The sequence below is a fragment of the Paramacrobiotus metropolitanus genome, unplaced genomic scaffold, assembly GCF_019649055.1.
Source record: "Paramacrobiotus metropolitanus isolate TYO unplaced genomic scaffold, Prichtersi_v1.0 Parri_scaffold0000068, whole genome shotgun sequence".
Lineage (NCBI taxonomy): Eukaryota > Metazoa > Tardigrada > Eutardigrada > Parachela > Macrobiotidae > Paramacrobiotus > Paramacrobiotus metropolitanus.
Genome location: NW_026570288.1, coordinates 733,662 through 756,999, shown reverse-complemented (window position 1 = coordinate 756,999; position 23,338 = coordinate 733,662). Strand labels below are relative to the sequence as shown.

General features: G+C 45.7%; 4 protein-coding genes across 5 annotated transcripts in view; 1 reads left to right on the top strand and 3 right to left on the bottom strand.

The window, feature by feature from the left end:
- LOC129594407 (uncharacterized) overlaps positions 1-13,027 on the top strand; it is an 18,231-nt gene extending 5,204 nt beyond the window's left edge. The window contains exons 4-5 of one of the 2 annotated variants that reach the window (XR_008691190.1): positions 4,345-4,923; positions 12,963-13,027. Coding sequence is in view for 1 of the 2 variants with exons in the window: in XM_055491085.1 (XP_055347060.1) it covers positions 4,345-4,368 (24 nt within the window). In the remaining variant the exon portion in view is untranslated. Of the gene's footprint in view, positions 1-4,344; positions 5,279-12,962 lie in introns of those variants that run through there. The other variant, XM_055491085.1, reaches the window with a different exon arrangement.
- LOC129594410 (synaptotagmin-C-like) lies at positions 3,880-5,793 on the bottom strand. The gene is made up of 3 exons (XM_055491088.1): positions 5,602-5,793; positions 4,617-4,786; positions 3,880-4,544 (listed from the first exon to the last, which is right to left on the bottom strand). Exons 1-3 carry the CDS (start codon positions 5,764-5,766, stop codon positions 4,199-4,201), a joined length of 681 nt encoding a protein of 226 aa, XP_055347063.1. The 5' UTR covers positions 5,767-5,793; the 3' UTR covers positions 3,880-4,198.
- Positions 7,137-13,575, bottom strand: LOC129594406 (uncharacterized). Its single transcript, XM_055491082.1, has 5 exons — positions 13,019-13,575; positions 11,731-12,165; positions 10,633-10,943; positions 8,580-9,006; positions 7,137-7,849 (listed from the first exon to the last, which is right to left on the bottom strand). The coding sequence occupies exons 1-5, from the start codon at positions 13,437-13,439 to the stop codon at positions 7,275-7,277; spliced, it is 2,169 nt and encodes a 722-aa protein (XP_055347057.1). The 5' UTR covers positions 13,440-13,575; the 3' UTR covers positions 7,137-7,274.
- On the bottom strand, positions 13,496-23,338 carry LOC129594408 (palladin-like). The gene is made up of 6 exons (XM_055491086.1): positions 23,016-23,338; positions 22,200-22,492; positions 21,143-21,389; positions 15,085-15,469; positions 14,058-14,366; positions 13,496-13,999 (listed from the first exon to the last, which is right to left on the bottom strand). The coding sequence occupies exons 1-6, from the start codon at positions 23,045-23,047 to the stop codon at positions 13,496-13,498; spliced, it is 1,770 nt and encodes a 589-aa protein (XP_055347061.1). The 5' UTR covers positions 23,048-23,338.

The following is a 23,338-nucleotide window of genomic DNA, read 5'->3' as shown; positions in this document are numbered from 1 at the left end:
ATGGTGCGATCTGCTGGGGTTCTAACGCCGTGTCCCTTATTGAGAATCCGAGTAGTTGCAGCACCGTGTTTGACGCTCCGCACTTGACATGTCCAGGTCGGATTCGTCTACGTCGTCGTATCCATATGACCGTTTTTGGGGTAGCCGTATCCATATATGGGTTCGACTACCGGTAGTGGATGAGTCGAGTTGTCGCCCTGTCGACTTATCTAGTTAACGAGTTATCGATCTGTCGACTTACCAGTTCTTCAAGGAAAATGGCGTTGGTTGACCGGTCCGGTTGAAAAGGTTGGTGGGTTCTGGTAAACGTGACGAGGTGTTGTGACCTATTGGGTCATTCCGGATCGTTCAACAGACGATGCCAGTTATGCTTCTTCAGATGTATTGTCGGAGGTAGGCCTGTTTCAGGTGGCCAATTTCAGGTGGCCAATTTCGGTCGGTTCCGGGAGCTCGCGTTGATGTTTCGGTTAGGTCATACGTTGAATCCTCGGATAGAAGAGTTTACGGCACGGCACAGCCGGGAACGGCACAGCCGGGAACGGCACAGCCGGGAACGGCACAGCCGGGAACGGCACAGCCGGAACGGCACAGCCAGGAACAGCACAGCCGGGAACGGCACAGCCGGGAACGGCATAACAGCACAGCCGGGAACGGCACAGCCGGGAACGGCACAGCCGGGAACGGCACAGCCGGGAACGGCACAGCCGGAACGGCACAGGGGAACGGCACAGCCGGGAACGGCACAGCCGGGAACGGCACAGCCGGGAACGGCACAGCCGGGAACGGCACAGCCGGGAACGGCACAGCCGGGAACGGCAGCCGGGAACGGCACAGCCGGAACGCACAGCCGGAACGGCACAGCCGGGAACGGCACAGCCGGGAACGGCACAGCCGGAACGGCACAGCCGGGAACGGCACAGCCGGAACGGCACAGCCGGGAACGGCACAGCCGGGAACGGCACAGCCGGGAACAGCACAGCCGGGAACGGCACATGGGAACGGCACAGCGGGAACGGCACAGCCGGGAACGGCACAGCCGGAACGGCACAGCCGGAACAGCACAGCCGAACAGCACAGCCGGGAACGGCACAGCCGGGAACGGCACAGCCGGAACGGCACAGCCGGAACGGCACAGCCGGGAACGGCACAGCGGGAACAGCACAGCCGGGAACGGCAGCCGGGGCGTACCGGTCCTTCTTCCTCTTCCGTCCATTCCCTTGAGTTTCGCTTCGTAAGTGGATCCCAATGGCACAGCCGGGAACGGCACAGCCGGGAACGGCACAGCCGGGAACGGCACAGCCGGGAACGGCACAGCCGGGAACGGCACAGCCGGGAACGGCACAGCCGGGAACGGCACAGCCGGAACGGCACAGCCGGGAACGGCACAGCCGGGAACGGCACAGCCGGGAACGGCACAGCCGGGAAGCAACGGCACAGCCGGGAACGGCACAGCCGGAACGGCATAGCCGGGAACGGCACAGCCGAACAGCACAGCCGGGAACGGCACAACGGCACAGCCGGGAACGGCACAGCCGGGAACGGCACAGCCGGGAACGGCACAGCCGGGGCGTACCGGTCCCTTCTTCCCTCTTTCCGTCCATTCCTTTGAGTTTCGCTTCGTAAGTGGATCCCAATGCGCGGAGACACCAGGCGGGAACGGCACAGCCGGGAACGGCACAGCCGGGAACGGCACAGCCGGGAACGGCACAGCCGGGAACGGCACAGCCGGGAACGGCACAGCCGGGAACGGCACAGAACGGCACAGCCGGGAACGGCACAGCCGGGAACGGCACAGCCGGGAACGGCACAGCCGGGAACGGCACAGCCGGGAACGGCACAGCCGGGAACGGCACAGCCGGGAACGGCATTAGCCGGAACGGCACAGCCGGGAACGGCACAGCCGGGAACGGCACGAAGCCGGGAACGGCACAGCCGGAACGGCACAGCCGGGAACGGCACAGCCGGGAACGGCACAGCCGGGAACGGCACAGCCGGGAACGGCACAACGGCACAGCCGGGAACGGCACAGCCGGAACGGCACAGCCGGGAACGGCATGCCGGGAACGGCACAGCCGGGAACGGCAGGGAACAGCACAGCCGGGAACGGCACGAAGCCGAACGGCACAGCCGGAACGGCACAGCCGGGAACGGCACAGCCGGGAACGGCACAGCCGGGAACGGCACAGCCGGGAACGGCACAGCCGGGAACGGCACAGCCGGGAACGGCACAGCCGGGAACAACAACGGCGGGAACGGCACAGCCGGGAACGGCACAGCCGGGAACGGCATTAGCCGGGAACGGCACAGCCGAACAGCACAGCCGGGAACAGCACAGCCGGAACAGCACAGCCGGGAACGGCACAGCTGGAACGGCACAGCCGGGAACGGCACAGCCGGGAACGGCACAGCCGGGAACGGCACAGCCGGGAACGGCACAGCCGGGAACGGCACAGCCGGGAACGGCACAGCCGGGAACGGCACAGCCGGGAACGGCACAGCCGGGAACGGCACAGCCGGGAACGGCACAGCCGGGAACGGCACAGCCGGGAACGGCACAGCCGGGAACGGCACAGCCGGGAACGGCACAGCCGGGAACGGCACAGCCGGGGCGTACCGGTCCCTTCTTCCCTCTTTCCGTCCATTCCCTTGAGTTTCGCTTCGTAAGTGGATCCCAATGGTAAATCCAGGTCTCGTCTCCAGTGAGGATGTTTGATAAATAACGTTGAGGATGATTTCGACAGCACTTGAGCAGACCCCGACAAAAATCAACACGAGCCCGTTTCTGACTTTCCGAGAGCAGATGAGGCACAAATTTCGACACAATTTTTCGCAAATTCAGATGATCATGTAGGATGCTTGCCACGGCTTGTGCTCCAATCCCCAGATCGTACATTATCTGCGGAACTGTCACCCGCGGATTTTGGTGCACGATTTCACGAACACGAGCAATGTTTGCGCAGTTGACCGCTGTCCGTGGTCTTCCCAATCTTCGACCATCTTCCACAATTTGCTGTCCGTTCCGGAATTTCCTTTACCAAGTCCTAACTGTCTGGATCGAAGGACAATGCTGTCCGAAAACCCCACAAATTTTTTCAAAACAAACTGTACAGTCGTTACCGAGACAAAATTCAGAAAAGATAACAGTGCGAATATGCTCCTTGGTAAGCGGCATGTCGAAACACAGGCGCGTGCGAGGCTTTGCCACACTGACTGGCGAAAATTAAATGCAATAAATAGCCAGTGGTTAACTGGCCTGCCGGATGTGTATGAGTCATTGCACCACTGACCATTCTCGACAGTGGACTGGCCTGCCGGGTGTGTATGAGTCATTGCACCACTGACCATTCTCGCAGCTGGACCTTACTTACTTCCAGCTGCTTCTGCTCAAAAGATATAAAATACGGAAAGAAACTTTTGGAATGTCACATCAATTTTCATAAATAACCTTTTGAAAATTTTATTTTGTGAAGGTTGTTATGTTCGATGTCATCTGTCGACGATCTTATGTGATGTGTTAGACAGCTTAATTCGTTAGTTGTGCACAGTTCCCGCTACGGTTTTACACGCGTTCGTCATAGTCCTTCGTCTTGAAACGTGAAAATGTATTCTGATTTGAAGGCAGTTTACCAATTTTTGACTGCCAAACGACATCCAAAAGAAATAAGCGAAAGCCAGGATCGCTCAATTCGTCGGCATAAGGAGAGGTTCACCACCATTGGGGACATCTTGAATTACACTGCCACACAGCGGAAGGGACTCAATTTTTGGGGCTGTCTTGTCGTTCTGTGCTCCTACCAAATTGTCCGGGCAGAAATAGTGATCCGACCAAAGAGTGTGGGCTGAAATATTGCTCCGACCAAAGTTTACGGGCTGAGAACGAATAAAATTTTGGGTTGGCAAAATTTACGGCGGACGTTTTTTTGGCCCCCGGACGGTTTGGTCAGTTTAACGACCAAAACGTCCGCCGGACGTCTTGGTCGTCCGGACGTTTTGGTCGGTTACTTGACGGTCGTAGACTCGTAGTACGACCACTGCAAGGACAATTCGCGAGACCTCGCAATACATCACGCTATTCGAACACAACGTCTGGATGAAAATACATAATGCGGCCGAATAGTACACGGCTATTCGGCCGCCCATACTGGGGCAAAATAGCTGAAGACTATTTGAGCGCAGTGTGGGGCAAAATAGCAAAAGCCTATTTTGCCCCGCATACTGGGCAAAATAGCCAAAAGCTATTTTGCCACAAAGACTGGGGTAAAATAGCCACTTCGATAAAAATGTCATGTATCCACGCGTGCATAGTGCATTTATCAGTGCCTGCTTGGTTTGTTATAATTTTAGGTGAACAGTTTTGTATACCGGTGAGATCCACGATGACCTCGCCGAGGAAATCATCCGCCGACAGTCGATCCCAATCCCATACCGTGATCTCGATTTTCTTGTGGTGGATCTCGTTGGGATCGATGCCCTGGAACGTGAAGGTCTCCTTCCATTCCGGATTCAGATTCTGTTGGATGTGCCGCGTGCGATACTTGTACTCCCTATAATGTCAAGCAGTTATCCGTTTAGCAACTGATAATCACGAAGCATGACTCCGACTAAGCGCTACGTACGCTCGTCCAGGCACCACGAGAATCTTGCAGTAAGGGTCGGAGAACCCAGTTTTATCGGCCGCTTTCAGATTGCGCGCTCTCAGCACTTGTAATGTCAGGGTGCAGCGCTCGTACGTCATGCGCAGGAGAATATCACCGGAGACCGGATGATGCCCACTAGATGTTGTCGACTGCAAACAGGAGAAAGCATTAATATTCATCATTTAACAACTCTATTTACCGTAAGCAAAAGTAATCCTGTCGAACTGGTTGACCGTTTTGTAGACCGCCTGTTCTGAACAGCTCGCCGCAGGACCGCACACTTATCGTAAGCTACCCAAGCTGTCTCCTTTTGGTACTCTAAATTCGTTCGTAAGGTATAGTCAAAACGTGTAATTATTTCGTGAAATGAGCATATGCTCTGGTGCTTTCTCTATTTCGGCTGATCTGGTAATCACTGTCATGGTGACAAATGGCAGTGTTGACATTATCAAGGTCAGTAGTTCGTACTTTGTAAAGCGTAAAAATAGTCTGTAGCGAAATGGAAATTTTTTTCTTATTTTCGTCAGCTTAATCGGAACTTAATTTTGCGAAATCTCCAAGTAGAACTGCGGAACTGAGAATATTAAATAACGGAGAATATTAAGAGATGGTAACGGAGAATATTAAGTCTGTGCTTAATAGCGAGCGATTTGACATTTTGCGATCTCATCCATTACGGGTAGATCTTATTATGGCGTTAGATACTGTTTTTAGTATATGCAAAATATTAAATTTTTGCATAATACAAAGCTCGCTTAGCGAATTTTTTTGCATCTGCTATCCAAATCTGTTCGCAGCGTTAAGAACTTTGAACGACAGTTACGGTCGATCATTTTGACGGTTTACGATCTCTGGACCTTATGATGGCTTTATACAATTTTGCAGTCCACACAGGCAGCTAGAAGCTCTATGAATTCGCTAAATAAGTACACCATGTGATGCTCTAGCAGCATGGTTTCAATACCTTCTTGCGAGCCAGGATACCACTGGGTGACGGCGGTGCCAGCTGGTTCTTGGGCACATACACTTCGTCTTCCTCTACCTTCTCCGCTCGTCCGCCCCGTTGCTGCCCAAAGAGGGTACGCCCTCCCGGAGCGGGCGACCGGTCGCCGCCGTCATACTGGCGCATCGCTGCAATTAAACGTCATTCAATTTTTATTCGGAATTTTGCGTTGTCTGCTAGGCAGTGCTGACCTTTCTCCGCTTGGTGCGAGGCGCGACGGGCCATCCGCTGCTGCTCCAGTTCGCTCTCCAGATCGCGGACATTGTAATCACTGCGCAGCAGGATCTCCACTTCTCCGTTGCTTTTCTCCAGAATCTCCTGGACTTCTTCGTAGGATTTGTTGGTCAGTGGGACACCATTCCATTCCAGGACTTGGTCACCTGTTAAACCATAATAAACACTGTTTTGCCAGAAGCAGTTATGATAAATTATCGTCGATCCCACCAACCTTCTTTGGCTTCACCCAATGTAGCCATGATGCCGTTGTCGTAGATCTTGCTGATAAACGCCGCCAGGGTGTTGGTGTTGGGTATCAGCTTCCCGCCGGCAATCCGTACGCCCAGCCCATTCCCGCTCAAACTTCGATCTTTGGGATCACGTGTCAGCAGGATACGCTTGGTGGGAAAAGCATACTTTGGCTGAAAATATACCGTACATCCATTAGATCGTTATTAATAGGAACAAAATAATACATACACTGCGGTATAAAACAGCAATAAATTTATGATAATATTATTATAATATGACCTTGCTGTGGAAGTTAGCTTCTACTAGGGTTTCTGCCGGATAAAATCGTGTGTGTTGTTCATCACGGAAGCAATGCAGAACAGTTCATTCACAAGTTAACAGACATTCATTAGTTTTCCACCAGCGATTGAACAGTATGATCATTTTAAGACTGTGAGGATTCGACTGTCAAAATGGATTTTATAACATTGGTTAAATTTATCGCTGATATAGAGCGCCGTGAAATACAGAATAATAATGAATAAAATACCGGCAGATATGCAAAATCGTAGAGTAACGGCACCTGATTCTTAATCGGAACCGTATACATAGTTGCTGCCAAATAAAACAGACAGAGTATACGCAAGGTCGTACAGAGTATACGCAAGGTCACTGAAAAATGTACCAGTTTTTAGCTCCATAAATAGTCTGTTTACTACGATTTTTTATTAAGTATTTGTTGCTGGCAATGCTTCGAGTCAGGAACAACTTTTACCGTAAAAATGTGAGTTAGCTATGCAGTGGGCTATATCACGTTTTACCGCCAGTGCAAAATTTTATATAGGGAATAGCTTTTATCTTTTTCTTTGTCAGTCGTGCAACATATAAAGACTGTTTAGTAAGACAAAAACATGCAATAAAGTTGTGAGAAGCACTTAGGTCACCCACCTGTCCGTTATCTTTCTTGGGTTTCTTCAGAGACATGGACCGCGACAGTTTCTCCCCCACATCCATCCCATCACTCCCGGTCTCACTGGCGTTCTCCTTATCATCCTCCCACGCATCGCCCTCCATACTGATCACGCCGGTCTGGGGCTCCTCGGCATTACTGACCCGCGAATCCGGCAGCGGCACATCCAGCACCGTCTCCTGGCTGATCTGCTGCCCGGCCGTGTGCGCCAACGGCGTCACCGCCCGCACAGACGGCGGCCCGGTGGCCACCGGTCCCCACAGCTCCTCGCGGGGCTCATCGTACCCGTCAAACGGATAATACTGGTCCTCTGGCGCGTACGTCCCGGCGAAAGATCCTGGAGGGGGTGGCGGATACGGGAGGGGCTCGACGAAGGCCGGAAAGGGCGGTCCCCGACCGAAAGGGCCGCGGAAGTCTTCGGGCGGGTACATGCGGTAGTCGTAGTCGTTGTCCATGCGGAAGAAGTCGTCCTCCCACATACGGCGTCCCCGTCCGAAGCTGTGTGACATCGCCAGCGGGTGGTAACGATTGGAGTCGCGCAGGAAGGGTGGTTCGTCCGGGGTGGATAGTCGCGGCCGTAGGGCGGTGGTGGTGGGCGGTAGGTGGGCGACATCAGGCTGAGGTCGTTCTCCGAGCGCCAGCGGGGTCCGGGTGGACGGCGGGTCAGCGCAAGGCTGGAGGTGGAGCGGAATAAGGCTTTGGTGTCGGCGATCTCCCGGTTGATTTGCTGCAGTTTATTGACAATATCCTGCAGGTCGGGATCGGATTGGTACTGGCTGTAAGATTTTGGTCCTGAAAATTAAAATGTTTTCGGTATTTGTTTGTGTCTTGCACTTTATTGGTATTGCACCTTTTGTGTTACATTCAAAACTCAAATCAAAAACTTTTTTTCTAATTAATTATACGGTGTATGCGTGTGTATACGGTGTATGGAGGTAAAATTAATTCTGATGTACAATGGATGCTTTACCGCCAATTACCGGTAGGCTGTATCCAACGGTTTTCTCATATCACTGTCTGCAGCTTTATAAAATACCGTAGACAGAAAACTTCAGGTAACCTAACTCCATAACTAGCTTCGAAACATATGCTAGATATTCTATGTGAAAAAATCGTAGTAATATTATGGCAGTTATTTTCGCACTATCTCTAGACGGACAAAATCCTGAGTAACTAGCATTCTCGAAGGCGTCATTGGTCTAATGGGCCCATGCACTACGTTATCCACTCCCAACAGGCCGATTAATCTAGCCAGGTGTGTAAAAACTGCAACTGTGCATAATGCAAATGTGCATCAAACCTGTTAAACCCTTCTGCATAGGTACTAGTAAACAAATTTCTAAAACAGGTAGTCATAAACTGTAATTTCCATGACGATAGCCTTCCAAATAAAATTTAGCAGCCAATCGCATCACGGTCGGTATTGACTGGCTCTGTCAGTTGTTGAAATAATTCTTTAACTGCGCCCAGGCGCATGGCGTCACAGAAAAGCTAACATACACGTAGCAGCCCCATAGCTCACCCGTAAACTCCTCTCGCCGTGGGGGGCCGCCGATATTATACCGCTGATAATCGTCCCGCTCGCGTTGATACTGATCCTCCCGTGCTTGCCGCCGGTACTGCTCCAGGACGCTGCGGAACAGTGCGGGGTCGGAGGTGGTGGTGTGCTGCTGGTAGGCCGAGCGGATATTGTGGATCTTCTTCACCGAGCCCAGCGTCGTGTCAGTGAGGTACTCGTTGGAGGACGACAGGTGGTCGTCGCCGCGGAAACCGTTGAGCACCGCCGCGACGCATCCGCTGTTGACCGGCTTATTGGGCAGCGAGCCGAAGGCGGCGACGGTGACCTTTTCGTCGCCGTAGTGCACACGGTCGCGGTGGGCGGCCAGGGCACGGAGCTGCTGTTTGAGCAGCTGCAGCTTCTCGGCGTCATGGGGCGTGGCCGGGGAATGCTTAAACAATCCAGAGTTTTTTGAAGCGGTACGAGAACTTGAATATTTTTTCTATCGTTTTCCTTGCTGACCAGAAAACGGCTGTTACATGTATTTGCGAGACAATTGTAACTAAAGACTGCTACGGCTAATACACTGTATTTACATGTATTTACTGTATTTACACACAATTGTAAAAAAAATTACCGCGTTATAATCATGTGATCTTGAAAAAATATTTGTTTCTGAAATAAAACTACGAAAAAATAGTCAATGTTGTGTACCAACGCAGTATTATATTCTTCTGTGATTTTAAATCAAGAACCTTTCCGCGGCAGTACAGAGCCACTTCACTACAATATGCTATAGTTTCAATTTTACTGAGTGTCATCGTGGAGCCAATTCCAGTCAATAAAAAAGTACAGTCCAGTTTTTTTGTTGTAATTTCGCACTGTTTTTTTAAATTGTAAAGAACTTTTTTTAATATGCATTGTATTTACCGTGGTAATAGACACACCTAATATGAAAAATTGGCTGCTGAAAACAAACGTAAATACGAGTATTATATAATCGACATAAAAAGTATTTTTGGTAGAAGCTAATATTTTAGCACGCTAACAGTTTCCATTATTTCTGGTCTGGCGTCTCCTGCACAACCAGAATACAGTGGCTAACAATAAATTCCCAGGCATCGGTATAATGGATGAGAGATTTTATGCGGTCACCGTGCGTGCCGTTGCGCAACATCTTTCTTTACTGTTGGGATCTGTGGTGGCAATAATGCGTACATTGTGCAGCTGAGCCTGACACAATTAAATCCCCCTTTCTCTGGTCATGATCGAGCGGTGGAAAGAGTCACTGACAGGACTGTAACTTTTCATTCTCCCTACAATTTGTCACAACAGCCGACCTGGCTGGAGGGGATAAAACACCCATCAAATCCCATCTGACGACTCGATCGTTTTTTAACCGCACTCCGATCAATATTCCCTGATAGTCGATTCTTATTTTTAGCTTGATCCTACCGTGGTGAAAATTTTTTGATAGCAACATCGCGATGTCCATTCATGGAATTTAAGAAAAATTAACGTACATATATAGTAAGGCGGAAAGTACAGTAATAAAATCATTCATAAACCTGAAAAAATTTGTGTAGGAGTAATTGTCGCGTTTTTTTGACACAAAAAAGCTTTATGTATGCATAGAAAACTGATTTTTTTCACAAATTACCAGAGATTTCTTCAGAATAAATGGTAGGAACGTTAACTGAAATTTGGATAGAATTCGGCACGCATTGGTCGAATACAAGTGGATGATTATATGCCATTGCTCTACAATAATACTTGATAACCTTATACTGCATTGTTATAGGATCCACTACTATCCAGGCTAGTCATTCGACAGAGATTAGTTTTTAAACAAAATTCGGGATAATACGAGTACGTACAGCTATTAAGTGAAATCCATTTTTATTTTAAATAAAAAGTAGTTTTAATAATTAAACTTAAACTAAGTAATATAAAAATAATTGATTGCTGCATTAACAAGGGCTTACGGCGCCCGCTGAATAACAACCGGCTAAGTAACATCCAGCGGAAATCAATAAGCACTCCAGCCGCTGTTGACATAACCCACAAGTGAACGCACCTTGTGCTTCTTGCGTTTGACCACTTTGCTCTGATTGATGCGGCTGGTGAGGAGGAGACTGCCGGGGCCGTTGCCGCCGCCCCCGGAGGCCGACGGCAGCTCATTGGACCAGCCCTGGACGATGGCCAGACTGTTGCGGTGCGTCTCGTCATCCGGATGCGGGCTGATCTTCAGCAGGTGGCCGCTGATACGGCGCTTCAGTTCGCGCTTCTGCCGTTCCCGCTCCTCCGGGGTCATGGAGTAGCCGGCTTGGTCATCTTTCGGAAGGAGCGGCAGCCGGCGTTTACAACGGCGCTCTTCTTTGTTTAAACCTAACACATATATATAAATATACCGGTATGCTATTATTCATGTACGTGGTGCGCACTGAAGGAAAGCCAACGACACGCTTTGAAAAGATGTGTGGGAAATTAATATACGAAAAACATACAACAATAATAATTAAAATTAAAAGTGAGTGTAAAAACTTACCAGAACCTTTTTAATTTTTTTATTTCTTTTATTATACAGCCCAATTTTTGCCACTAACGACGTTGCAGCCGTAATTCTACGATTCCATGTGCTATACTATGCTCGTATAAAGAGTATGCGTAATGGTTGAGTTCACAGACAAAAAGCATTTACTGGTCGTCAAAGAGATCACTTTGTTTAAAAAAAATTCAAACAAAACAATAAAATATAAGCCGATAGTTTATAATTAACATTTCACATCCAAGCCTGTATTCCATTCACGATCACCCTCATGATAGCGAAAATAGACCGAACTCCAGAAAAATACATAGAAAGTTGGACTTCGCCGGAAAACGATTTCTAACTAACTTAATCTGTACCGGAAATTTCGGAACCAGACTTCAAATAAATATAAATGGCATTAATATTGATCAAAATAAACCATTCAGATAGGACAAAATATTGATTTTGGATTAAATCCAAATCGCATCTGGAATCTTCTGAGAAATCTTGCAAATGAAATGCCAAGACAAAACATTAACGCATAAAAAAATTAAAATTTGACATAAAAAAATAATAATTAAAAATGATATCAACCAACTATTAGCAAAAACATCATAAATTTATGCATGAAGTGTTTACGCGTACCTGTCATACTGGATGATGCCGGGAAGGTACAGCTGGTACTGGTCCCACTGAACATACTGCTCTGCGACACCGTATCGAAGTTATCCCCCATCGTCCCGTCCATCATCAGTGAATCCAGTTCCGATTCAATCTCCGACATGATCAGTTCATCCCGCGACGACTGATGGATCAATGGGCGTCGATGGCCGGGCGGGCCATGAACCGCCGCCGGCAGCGGTGTCTCCGCTTGACTGCTCTTCTCCAGTGTACTGTGGGGCGGGGCTGATTCGATGAAGTGTACGTGATTGCCACGGCTGATTGGTTCGGACCGGCTAGTGGGCGGCGGCATGGCGGGGTGGGGCTCGGTGTTGATGGTCTGGGTGGTGGACTCCACGGAGGTGCGGACGGGCGAGGGGAGGGTGGGGCGGGACTGTGGCGGTGGTTTCTTTGGAGGATCTGCACAAAACACCCGCTTATTATATGACAGGCTGCGAAAACTGGAAAGCGGGGATACTGTACTTAAAAATACGTAGTTATGTAATCCAGTATTAAGCGCCGTAAGCCGTGTATAAAAAGCAAATTTATTGTAGCGAAATCAATGCTGCAGATCGATTTGGCCGGTATGTACTCGCACATACAATGAGAGCATACAAAATTGAAAATCTTCAATAGTGACAGTAAGATATTGCTGGCTGTATTAAACACCTATACAGTGCAATGCCAAGAAAAAAATTAACGTTTTTGAATATGGTTGTGCGCCCTGTATGCGTAGCCATACCGATCTCGCGGTATAGTTCTATCACGTTTACGAGAATCCACTTCCTTGGTTTTCGCCATTGTAAAATTCTTTTGGAAATCAACAGTAAAACTGCTACGTTCGTCGTCCGCTCTGTTGACAGAGGCTGCCGACTTATTTTTAAAAGTTTTCCGGCTCGTCGTTGGTTTCGAGAAATTAATACTGTACACTGATATAAATCGTCCTATTTCAAAAAGAAAGAGCCATATGGATTTTGGATTGCGCTGAATCACCAAAAAAAGTTTGTTGACATTATTATTAATAATACTAACAAGTAACAAGTATGCTAGTTTCAGTCGACAGAACTGAATCATGAAGGCTTGTTACGTCGCCTCCATTACCGCATTGAGCCACACTACTACAACAAATCACCTGTTATCGAGAGGAATGACGTGCTCTCGAACGACGATTAAATAAACCCATTAATCTAACCACAGTAACTACACATTCTTTTTAGTGTCTTTAGTGTATAAAGAAGTAGCGGCAAAAAAATGTAAAACTGCCCGGACTCACCATTAGCCGGTCCGCTGCCCAGCTGCTTAACCGTCACCGTGGGCGGTACGATATTCGTCGCCACCTGCTTCCGCTCAATGGCCACCACGGCTTTCTGCACGGCACCCGCGGGCGGCCGACTCTCCCGGGGCTCCACCACGGCCTTCTTGGCTTCCCGCGGCATCTGCCGGAAGTTCTCCACGAAATGACTCCGTCGCAATCCGCCGGCCTCCTCCCCATTGCCCCCGCGGAAATCATTCCCACTGGTGCTCGTACTGCTCGACAGGGAATTGATCTCTGAACACGCCGCCTGGATTTGGGAACCATAATCGCTGGTCTCCTCTTCCTGGATTTCGTATAGGGAATCCTGGGAGGAGAATTGTTGGAGGTCCTCCAGATACGGCTCCGGGAGGACGGTCTCCTCGTCCGGCCAGCGCGTCATGATGGACGGCGGGGGCTGCGGGTTGGTGCGCTGCCAGAAGGAGTCATCCTGAAAGGTCAGGAGGTCACCGGCTCCTGGTGTAGTAGCGGGAACCCCTTGGGCGACGCCACCGTGTGGACGTCGTCGTTGGGATAGAATTCTCCGGGCTCCGGAGACGGCAGCTCCTCCCCGTCGTCTCCCGGGGACAGCGCCATGGGATCATCCGGGAGGCGGTGGAACAGCGACGGCTGGTAGGAATTCCCGTCCAGATTTTTCAGATCGAATTTGGGGTAGGCTTTCGTCGGAACATCGTCCCAGTCGCCCGGTGGGTACAGGTCGGGCGGGGGTTCGGGGAGGGTGTCGTCGTGCCCCGGAAGCATGTACTCGGGTTCGTCGTGGAACGAGGACGGGGAGGTGCGTACAGCTTCCGAGCAGACTTTGTTGTCGGCGGTGACCAGATGGGTCAGGGGCGCAATGTACACGGCCGGCGGGGTGTCCACCGGCCGCGGGGGGTCCGGTTCCCGGAGGTCGGAGGGTTCCCAGGGGATATCGGCACACTGAGCGCACATCCAAAAGGCTTTCTATGGAAACCAACTTTTTTATTTACAAATTAGTTTATCACGAAGTAAACGATGATACCTTGTTTTGGGAGTCCTTCTTGACCTTTCCGCATTTGGAGCACACGATTAAGGCGCAACGGGCGCACAGCTGGCCGATGAGCGGCTGGGGTTTCCCGTGGACGACCACGATCTTCAGGTCGGTCTCCTGGCAAATGGGGCATTTTTCCGATTGGGCGGAGGAGGTTTTGAGGGGCGCGATGGCCGCTGCGGTTGACGGTGGGGCACCGAAACTGTCGGCCGACATGAAGGAGTCCTGGGAGGTGATGGAGCCCTCCGATGATAACGAACGATCTTGCCTGTCTTGGCGGAAGGCGCGGGTTTTTATGTCCTGCACATCAGGTTTATTAGATAATATTAAGTACAGGCAATATGGTACTTTCAAGTTACAACTTTATAGCTAGTTGTCAAGCAAAAAACAAGATGGTCACCAAATCCATATGAAAGTAATAAGAAAGATGAAAAATAATGAAAATACTTGATAGTTAAATTTATTGATGTACTGCTTGTAACTTGACGATAGGACAGCGGCTTCCATACTGGCCAAGTTAGTAAACTGACGTTGCACTACGATTATGCACAATTTACTAACTGATGTTTTCCTCTGTGTTGAAATCAAGCGATCAAACATTTCGAGTTTGAGAGCAAATCATTTAATCAGTTCTTGGAGTTCGCGTGTTCGAAATCGTTCAAAATTAAAAAAAATATTTTTGTGCATGCTTAGTACACCGGCACAAAACTTATAGAAAACAGTATTCTTAAAAAATTAAAAGACTAAAAAATAAAAAATTTCATAGAGTAGGTGCGTAGATAAAGGATTATCGATGTGCTGCATGTTTATTCCTTATTATGCTAAAATATTTTTTAAATGCAAAAACATAAGGTCTAAAACGTCAAGTTCAAATAGACTTAAGACAAACGCGGCAAAAGAGATTACTCAGTCAGACCTATACAGAGCTGAATATGTTCAATAATTATTTTACCGATTATGCCGAATGTTGTCGCGTTACGTTAAATATCTAACCATAAGTAATGTAACCAACAGCTACCTTATCAAATGCATTTTGCTGCATTATGTGAGCAGTTCGTAGGCTGAAGTCAGCGGCCGCCGGTGGTCCACTTTGTACCGGCGGTACCGGGAGCATTCTGGCCGGTTGCACCGGCGCCACCGGTGTGGGTGCGGGCGGGGTGGTGACCTTTTCCGGCATCCGCAAACTCTGAAAGGGATCAGCCGGAACTGACTTTGCCGGTGCGGAGGCGGTTGTTGCCGGTATTGTATTGAAATTCCATCCGCTGATCGAAGCCGCCGCTCCACTCGATGCCGGCATAAAATTGTTAGCCGCCGACACTGGCGGGCGTTGTGACGTCATGGCAACCGGTTGGGTCGGCGCCGGAGACAATGGGATTTTAGCCAAAGCGGAAAATGCCGGTGGCCTAAGAAAAAGACCAAAATAAAATTTTATTTTTGACCCTTACAGCTAACTTGCCATTTATATACTGTACATAGGTAAGGACTATAGTTAAAACTTTTTATTTGTTAAAATCCGTTTAATTTTGTTCATATATTAAATTAATTATAGGAAATGGCTATAGGCACCCCCTTTCATCCCCGTTATCTATAGGCACCCCTTTTTGATTAACTAATTCCTGCACCCCGTCGCACACGAAAATAACACACGACCAAGCACGATAAAGTAGAACAAAGTGAAAGAACAAAAGAGGGAATGGTTAATCCTGTACTTAACGAAATCCGTAAGAAAGTTGCCGGAGCGTTTATTTATATCGTGATGTCCGATGCCCCAAAAAGCCCCAAACATCACCACCTTAGAAATGCAAGAAAACTTATCAACGCAACCAAATCATTATGAAGTCAGTCAGACCGGCACATTGTCGGAAGGAGTGCTACCTAGTACGTACGCGTTTTTATATGAATGACCTAGTCATGTCAGATCGTCAAAAAAATCTTTGTAAACCAAAAAAACTGTTAGAAAATCTTTGTCAGACTGCTGGGAAAAATGACTGCAAACAGGAAACAGGTGCCTATAGGCGGTATAGCCCACGGAAAAAATAGGTTGCGAGATTTATGTAATAGAAAAGGGGTGCCATAGTAAAACAGAGTGCAAAAGGGGGTGCCTATAGCAAACGGGGGTGAAAGGGGTGCCTATAGTCTCACCCTTAATTATAACAGAATATTGTTGTCTTTTTAATAAGTTAATCAGCAATAAGTTAATCGCTTATTTTTAATAAGTTAACCGGTATGTTAAATAATGTATAAAGCGCCGCAAGCACAATATACTTTTGTTGTACATTCGTATTACAGGCAAAAACCAGCAAAAAGTTTAATATTTTTTTAATAAAAAATACAGTCTATATTTTTACTGTAAAGTCAAATGGCTAATTGAGGTGTTTTTGGGAACACGATTGGGTACTTCCCATGACATAATGGGATGCCACCGCCCGTGCCAAAAAATATTAACAGTAAAATGCCACCACGGCGCGCGCGCTCGTGTCGAGTTCTTTCGTTCGTCAATTATTAAAATGACCTCTCAGAGGAAAAGTCATGGTAGTATTAAAAGCTTCTTTTGCATAATCCGCTTTGTGTCTGTCACGCACATGTATTCTAATCCATCACCAACCACCACCAGACGTGACCTGACAATCGATTCCCCTCCAAGGTCACCTTTGCCACTATTTAGTTTCAGCGCTGTTCACGAGTGATGCCGTAATTCCATTACCCTTCTACTATTCCGCCACTCGCGGCTTGTCAGGATACAATTTATACAACGTTTTTCTTCGTTAGCATCATATAGAAAACCTTTTTGCTGAAAGCCTTACTTTTATGGCCATTTTATGCTGCTGCATTAGAATACAACAATATTTAAAACAATATTCAAGCAATGGCCTAACGACTTATTCTAATATTTAAAAAAATAAGCTACTCTAGTAAAACTACGAAAACAATACGTAAATCATAATTAAACGGCTGTGAAGCTCTGCGTATAAATGTAAATACAGCGTTGTTTTTAGTTAAACATTAATCCATGTTATTTAGTTGGTTCTTGTTTTGTACGTCTTACTCATATGCGAGTCACTGTAACGAGCAAGTATAATTAAAAATAAATTTACAGATATTTTCGTGACATTTTCGGTGAATTACCGGCGTAAGTATGCCAGCCGAACCGCCATGACGTCACGCCCGAGAATACATAGAAGTATAATTGGCGTGATTAATTACAGTAAAGTAAAAATATTTTCCATTATGTATTTCCGGTGCGCAGCTGCACTGCCGTACCCATCGGCTGTTGCCGTAATAAACCGTCGACCAACGTGTATTGTGTAAAAATAAACTCTAATCAAACAAGTGTCAATTGAAGCGAAACCCTGCAATACGTCCGCAAGTGTATATATGGCGCGCGGTGTCAAGAGCCGGAGCGTTAATTAAAACATGTGAAGGACTTCTCCATGTACTGCCTTCAAGGGTCATCCTGCGTCATAACCGGCAAATTTGAAAACGGCCACAATTCAATAAACACGGCCCGAACCGCGACGGAAGACGTCTCCCGCGGGACAGTCAAGGACGCAATTGTTTCATTACAGTGGCTGGTGTCAGCAGTGCGGTGTTCGTGGTGTGTGGATAGGAAATAAGCTTTCATTATGCGGGCAACAAGCCCCAGTGGTTGCGCAAGTGCCTTTGACTTTCTGTACAATTGTTTGCCCTTTTATAAAGGACGCTTATGGAATTTCCCAATAAGTAACTACTGCAATCCTGGCTTACAGATTAAAATATGCCCAGTAAAGCCGGCTTTCGAGTGGGAACGTAAAATATATTATTTTCAAGCGCAAAAAATTTTAAAATAAAACTGACATAAATAACAGAATTTAAAAACATTAAAAATTTTAAAAAATATTTCTCACCCCCGAAGTTTGAAAAGCCTACCTACATATTTGGCATATATATTTTTGTGGGCAAAATACTTTTATTTTGTAAATTTAGCTCTCTACAAGTGCTGCTATAAAAATTATAATTTAAAAATTTATTTATCGCCCAGTCATTCCTCGGTTTTCCCGTCCAGTCTTTGTTGAACTGCATGACATACTGTATATTATTTTTATAAATTTAAATTTATTTTTATAAATTTGATTTTTTACAAGTATTTATCAAGTTTTGCATTTAAAAAAAATTTAGGTTGGCAGTTGTCTTATATGTTGTGTTAACCCGGTTACGCCAAGGGAGAAGCCGCGAAATTCGGCGTCATATCGCATTACTTGTCAGGAAGAAAAACCGTGTAATGCAGGAGCTGCGAAAAATCAATATGGTGCCTTGTCGAACAATTTAATGCCGTGATGCCTGAGCCGTGATGGTTGGCCGACGCCGAATGGGGAACAAGTTGGCTGCCACAAAGGAAGCACAACATGTCCGCACTTGACGCAACGCAACCGATCAAATGGACTCATCATGGCACCGATCGGTTCCGCATAGGAAATACCGCCATTATGTTGTGCAACATATATGTGCTTTTTTCTCCATATTGTAGAACCGGTTTTTACCGCGCTTTCTCGGGAAAAATGCGGTACGTAGTAAAAAAACATCCCGTATATATAAAAGCAATTAATTGATTGACCACACCTTACTTGTAAGCAGTATTGATTAAGAATACAGACATGTCTAAGTACTTCTGGAAATTATTGATTGAATAATTCGAATATCAGCCGGAAATCAAATGCCTCAAATATAAACCCGCGACTACGGTGCTTTAATATTTTACCTATATTATTACTAAAATAAGTTTCACCCGATAAATGTATGCTATGCGAGCAGTTATTATTTATTCTGTTAACTAATAAAAAAATTCTTTAACACCGGCAAATCTTGTTTGCCATAATTAAATGCAGTACGTCAAAAAAGTTAATTTTAATTAATATTGTATTTTTTCCCAATATGTACGAACAATATTTTTATGATTTGCCGATTCCTTTTAAATTTTAAAGTGTGTGAGTAACGAAAACCGCTGTTTTCGTGAGATAATTATTCACATGCAACAATTCCCTGAAAAGGAGAAAAAAACAGTAGTATATCTGGCTGCAGTGTCAGAAGGTCAACCAAGCGCACAACCGGCATGGTGCTCTATAAAAAGCCATTTTCAAAGGGGAAGTCAATGGATTTGCAATCATTTTGACGGCAGTGATTACAATCCTGGAAAGGCATTAAACTCCCATTATACCCGCTTTTATCCGCCACGGCGGGCGGTCTCTGCGCTAGCTGCTTCCCGGAAAATCAACAAGCACTGTGCATGTCGCGTCTTCCTGGATTTAAGTGTGTTCTACCCCGAAAAAATCATTTTGCGTTTTTATGACTGCGACAATAAAAAGGGAAATGATAGGAAATCGTCACCAGTATTTGCATGAACACATCACAATCGTTTTTACGATCGAGGCAATAATAAGATTCTTTCATTTTAGCGGTGAAATCGACATCTATCAGCTGCGAGGCTAATAAATTTTAGGAGTGCGACGCGGTGCCGATTTTATGAAGTTTTTTATTGAGTAAATCGTTGCTTTATCTATCCAAATTATAAAAATAAAAGGCTGTTTATTTTTTCGCAAAGCGTTAAATGCAAATTTATCCGTATATTTTATCCTAAAATGTTTGGAAGAAAATTAGTTTTGAACGAAATTTGTATTTGTTTGCTAACAATAAACAATGAATATAAAGAAATTTATTTTTTGGTAAATAATGTATCTTTAAAAAATCTGATTTTTCTTGTGGAATAACGAATACTAAAAAATCTGGTTCTTTCTGTAATAATGAATATATGAGTTAGGAATTTAGTTTCTTGTTAACAAATGTTTTAGAAAATTTTATGTTCGTGTTAGATATTGAATATTAAAAAAAATTTTAATCCCTTGTTAAATAATGAATATTAAAAATAATTCTAAAACATGAAAAAATGGGAACGTGTCAAAATGTTCTAGATAAGTCATCCCAAAATCCTTTTAATCAGAAAAACGAAACCACTGCGCAACAGCAACGGAGGGAAAAGAGCAGATGTCAGGGATTGTTGATTATATATGCCGACATATATGTACATTGACGGATGGGGAATATTTATTGAAGCGATAAGTAAATCGCCAATTGCAAGGTAAACACGTAGGTGGATAATTGAATTTCAGCCCCTTTTCCCTTTCCCCCGTAGCTGGGAAAAATAGGAGCCAACCGTTCGCCGCGTTGATCGATAGAAATTGTGTTTAGCGATACAGCGCGGCGCATCGATGCACGAACATCGCTCTACACGGATAAAACGTCTGGAGCGGCAATCGAGCCAGCTCCGTATAATACCCGGGCCATCCGTTCTGGCCGGCAATTTCAGCCATTTATTCAGGGATTAATGCTAATTCCCACTATATTAAAACGGAAGTTGTGTAACCAATGTGCGAGATATGGTAACACACAGTCAACCATTTCAAACATTATTGATTTAAATCGTTTAAATAGTACCACCATAATCCTCATTATTACAAATACGCTTTTAATTTCTTAGGCGTTTATTATTCTAAGTAAGGACACCCCAAGCGTGTAAGATATTCGTTATAACACAGTATATTACAATTTTCCCAAGCTATATATATTGATAAAAATCCAAAATACTCAGTTTTGGGAATATCAGTTCTGAATTTCTTTCGTCTAATTAATTTTAAGTGCGTTTCGAATTTTTTTACAAAACATTTACGGTTTTATAACGAATTCGGGGCTGCGAGTAAAATTTTCTAAAGTTATACCAGGTTAGCGCGCAAAAAAAGCCAAATCTGTATCAGAAAACTGTTTTCAAAACTTCTTTAAAAATTTCTAATTTTCGACCAGTTTTTTGCCGGTTAATTCGCTATAAAGCAAAATTTAGAAAATTGGGACTTGTTATAAAAAATTTGGCAAAAGTAAATATTTTTAAATATTTTCGGACCAGCACAATAACAGTAAACCTTTTCGGACCAGTGTTTTTTCTGCCGGTTAATTACCTTTAAAGCAGAAATCAGTAGAACTGAACTGGTTTTTAAAAAAAATCTGTAAAAATAAATATTTTTCGAACCAGTGTTTTTTTGCCGGTTAATTACCTAAACATGGGCGTGGCCGTTGGCGGATGTGGTTGCGGCGGGAGCGGCGCAGGTGGTGGTTCATCGGCGGCCATTTGGTTGGCGCGCTGCATGACGGCGGCAATTTGTCGTTTTTCCTCCTCCGTCAGACCGCTCATATCCACATCCCCCGCGCCCACCAGGGCTGCTGGCGGCGGCGGCGCAGCTGACACGGATGTGCGCCGGGATGCCGGCGCGCTGGCATTACTCACATTCGCATTCCCGGATCCTGCGGATGCATCCAGGCCAAAGAAATTCAGTACATGTACAGAGTAATACAATATATATACCGCCAACATCCATTAGTCTTTTTCACCCCGTGACAGTTGTGTACATAATTCATCCGTAAAGTACGGTTTCCGCTGGCAGCGTGTATGTAGGAATTACCAGGGATAATAACATGATTTATCTTAATTTGCCTTGATATCACCCTTAATCCAGACTTGATAAATTATCTTCCATTTTTCATGCATATCACTGAATCTTCTTAATTTCACCTAAAGCTTTGTTTTAATGTTTTATCGGTTTTATAATTAAATTTCGTCGGGTTAAATCTTCTACCCTGATCATTAGAATTACAAAAAAATTAAAACATAATTTTGAAAAATGCGGTAAAGGAAACAAATTAAAACCATTTTTAAAAAAAATAAAAAATGAAGCAAATTAGTTTTAAAACTACTAAAGCAGTATTAAGTAATTCTCAATGGCGCGCACTAATTTAATACGATATTTAATAAAAAAAAGAAATAAATGTGGTTATAAATGACATTTAATACTAATTTACATTTACTTAAATGATATTTGCCTAACCGGAAATAGAAATGTTAAATTGACATTTAATACGAATTTGCGTTTAATTAATTGGTATTTATATAACCGGAAATTATCCCGAGATGATTCACCTAAACAAAAATCCGTTGGAAATTCTGTTAATTAGGCGCACGCCTACTGACAAATGCGGAAATTAAGGATTTCGCACGACGCCTGCTCAGATTACCGCCCATCCTGTGATCCATGGGAAAAACACGGGATTACTTACGGAACAGCGGCTGTTGCGGGTGTTGTGGCGGTGGCGGGTGTGGCGGCATGGATAATCCGCTGAGCTGCTGTTTGCCCGCGTTGATCACGTTGTTGATATTGCTGGCGTTGACCATGTCCTGCAATCCGCCGAACAATCCACCGGCCGACAGACCCGGACCCTGTCCCGCCGGTTTCACGTTGTTCAGCCCGAATCCCGCCGTGGAGCCGCGGGATGGCGGTTGCGAAGGCGGAATATGTGGGCCTGTGCGGGGCGCGTTGAAATTTCCCACATTTTCCGGGTTCTCGGCGACACTAACAAAAAGACGCTTTTTTTGATAAAGAAACGCTTTTTTTACCCAAAAAACCAGTTACATTGGATATATTACAGGATTCTCGGCAGCATTAAAAAAAAACGTTTTTTTCCCAAAAACCCTTTTTATAAAAAAAACGCCTTGTTTAATCAGAAAAAGTTTATTTAATTGAAACACGATTTCTTTAAGCTTTTTGCACCAAAAGACCCTTTTTGGCAAAAAATTACCTATAATAGGTACATTACCGGGTTGTCGCCGACTTTAAGAAAAAGAAGCTTCTTTCTCAAACCCGTTTTTTTGCCAAAAAACGCTTCTTTGCGAAACGCTTTTATCTAAGGACGCTTCTTTAAAAAAAACAGTTATTTTGCGTAAGTTGCATCTTACGTAACAGATTGGTATACTCATTATACGAAAATTATTTGTTGACGTAACGGTGATGATTAAAAAAAGACTTCTTCGGGCTTCGGAACCTGGAATATGCCTACCGAATCAAAAGATATATATTGATTAATCAATTGACTTACGTGTTGAGGAAGTTGACAAATCGTCCAAACATAATTCCCCGCGTGTAAAGACAAAATGGGGTGTGAATCCGATTACGGCATGGCTGAAAAGAAGGCCACACTACGGCGACGCCACACTCAAGGCGAAATCAAGTTTGGCCCAGTCAAAATGTGAGGCAGAATATATACTCGTATATCCACGCTGTTGCTGTTCGCTCACAGCTGTGGTGTGTAACTGAGAAATACTCAATGCTTAAGCTTCCCTCCTTCAACGCCGTAGCACATGCGCCATAACAATGGGAAGGCAAACGATGCTGGCGATAACACGAGCGCCGGAGTGAGTG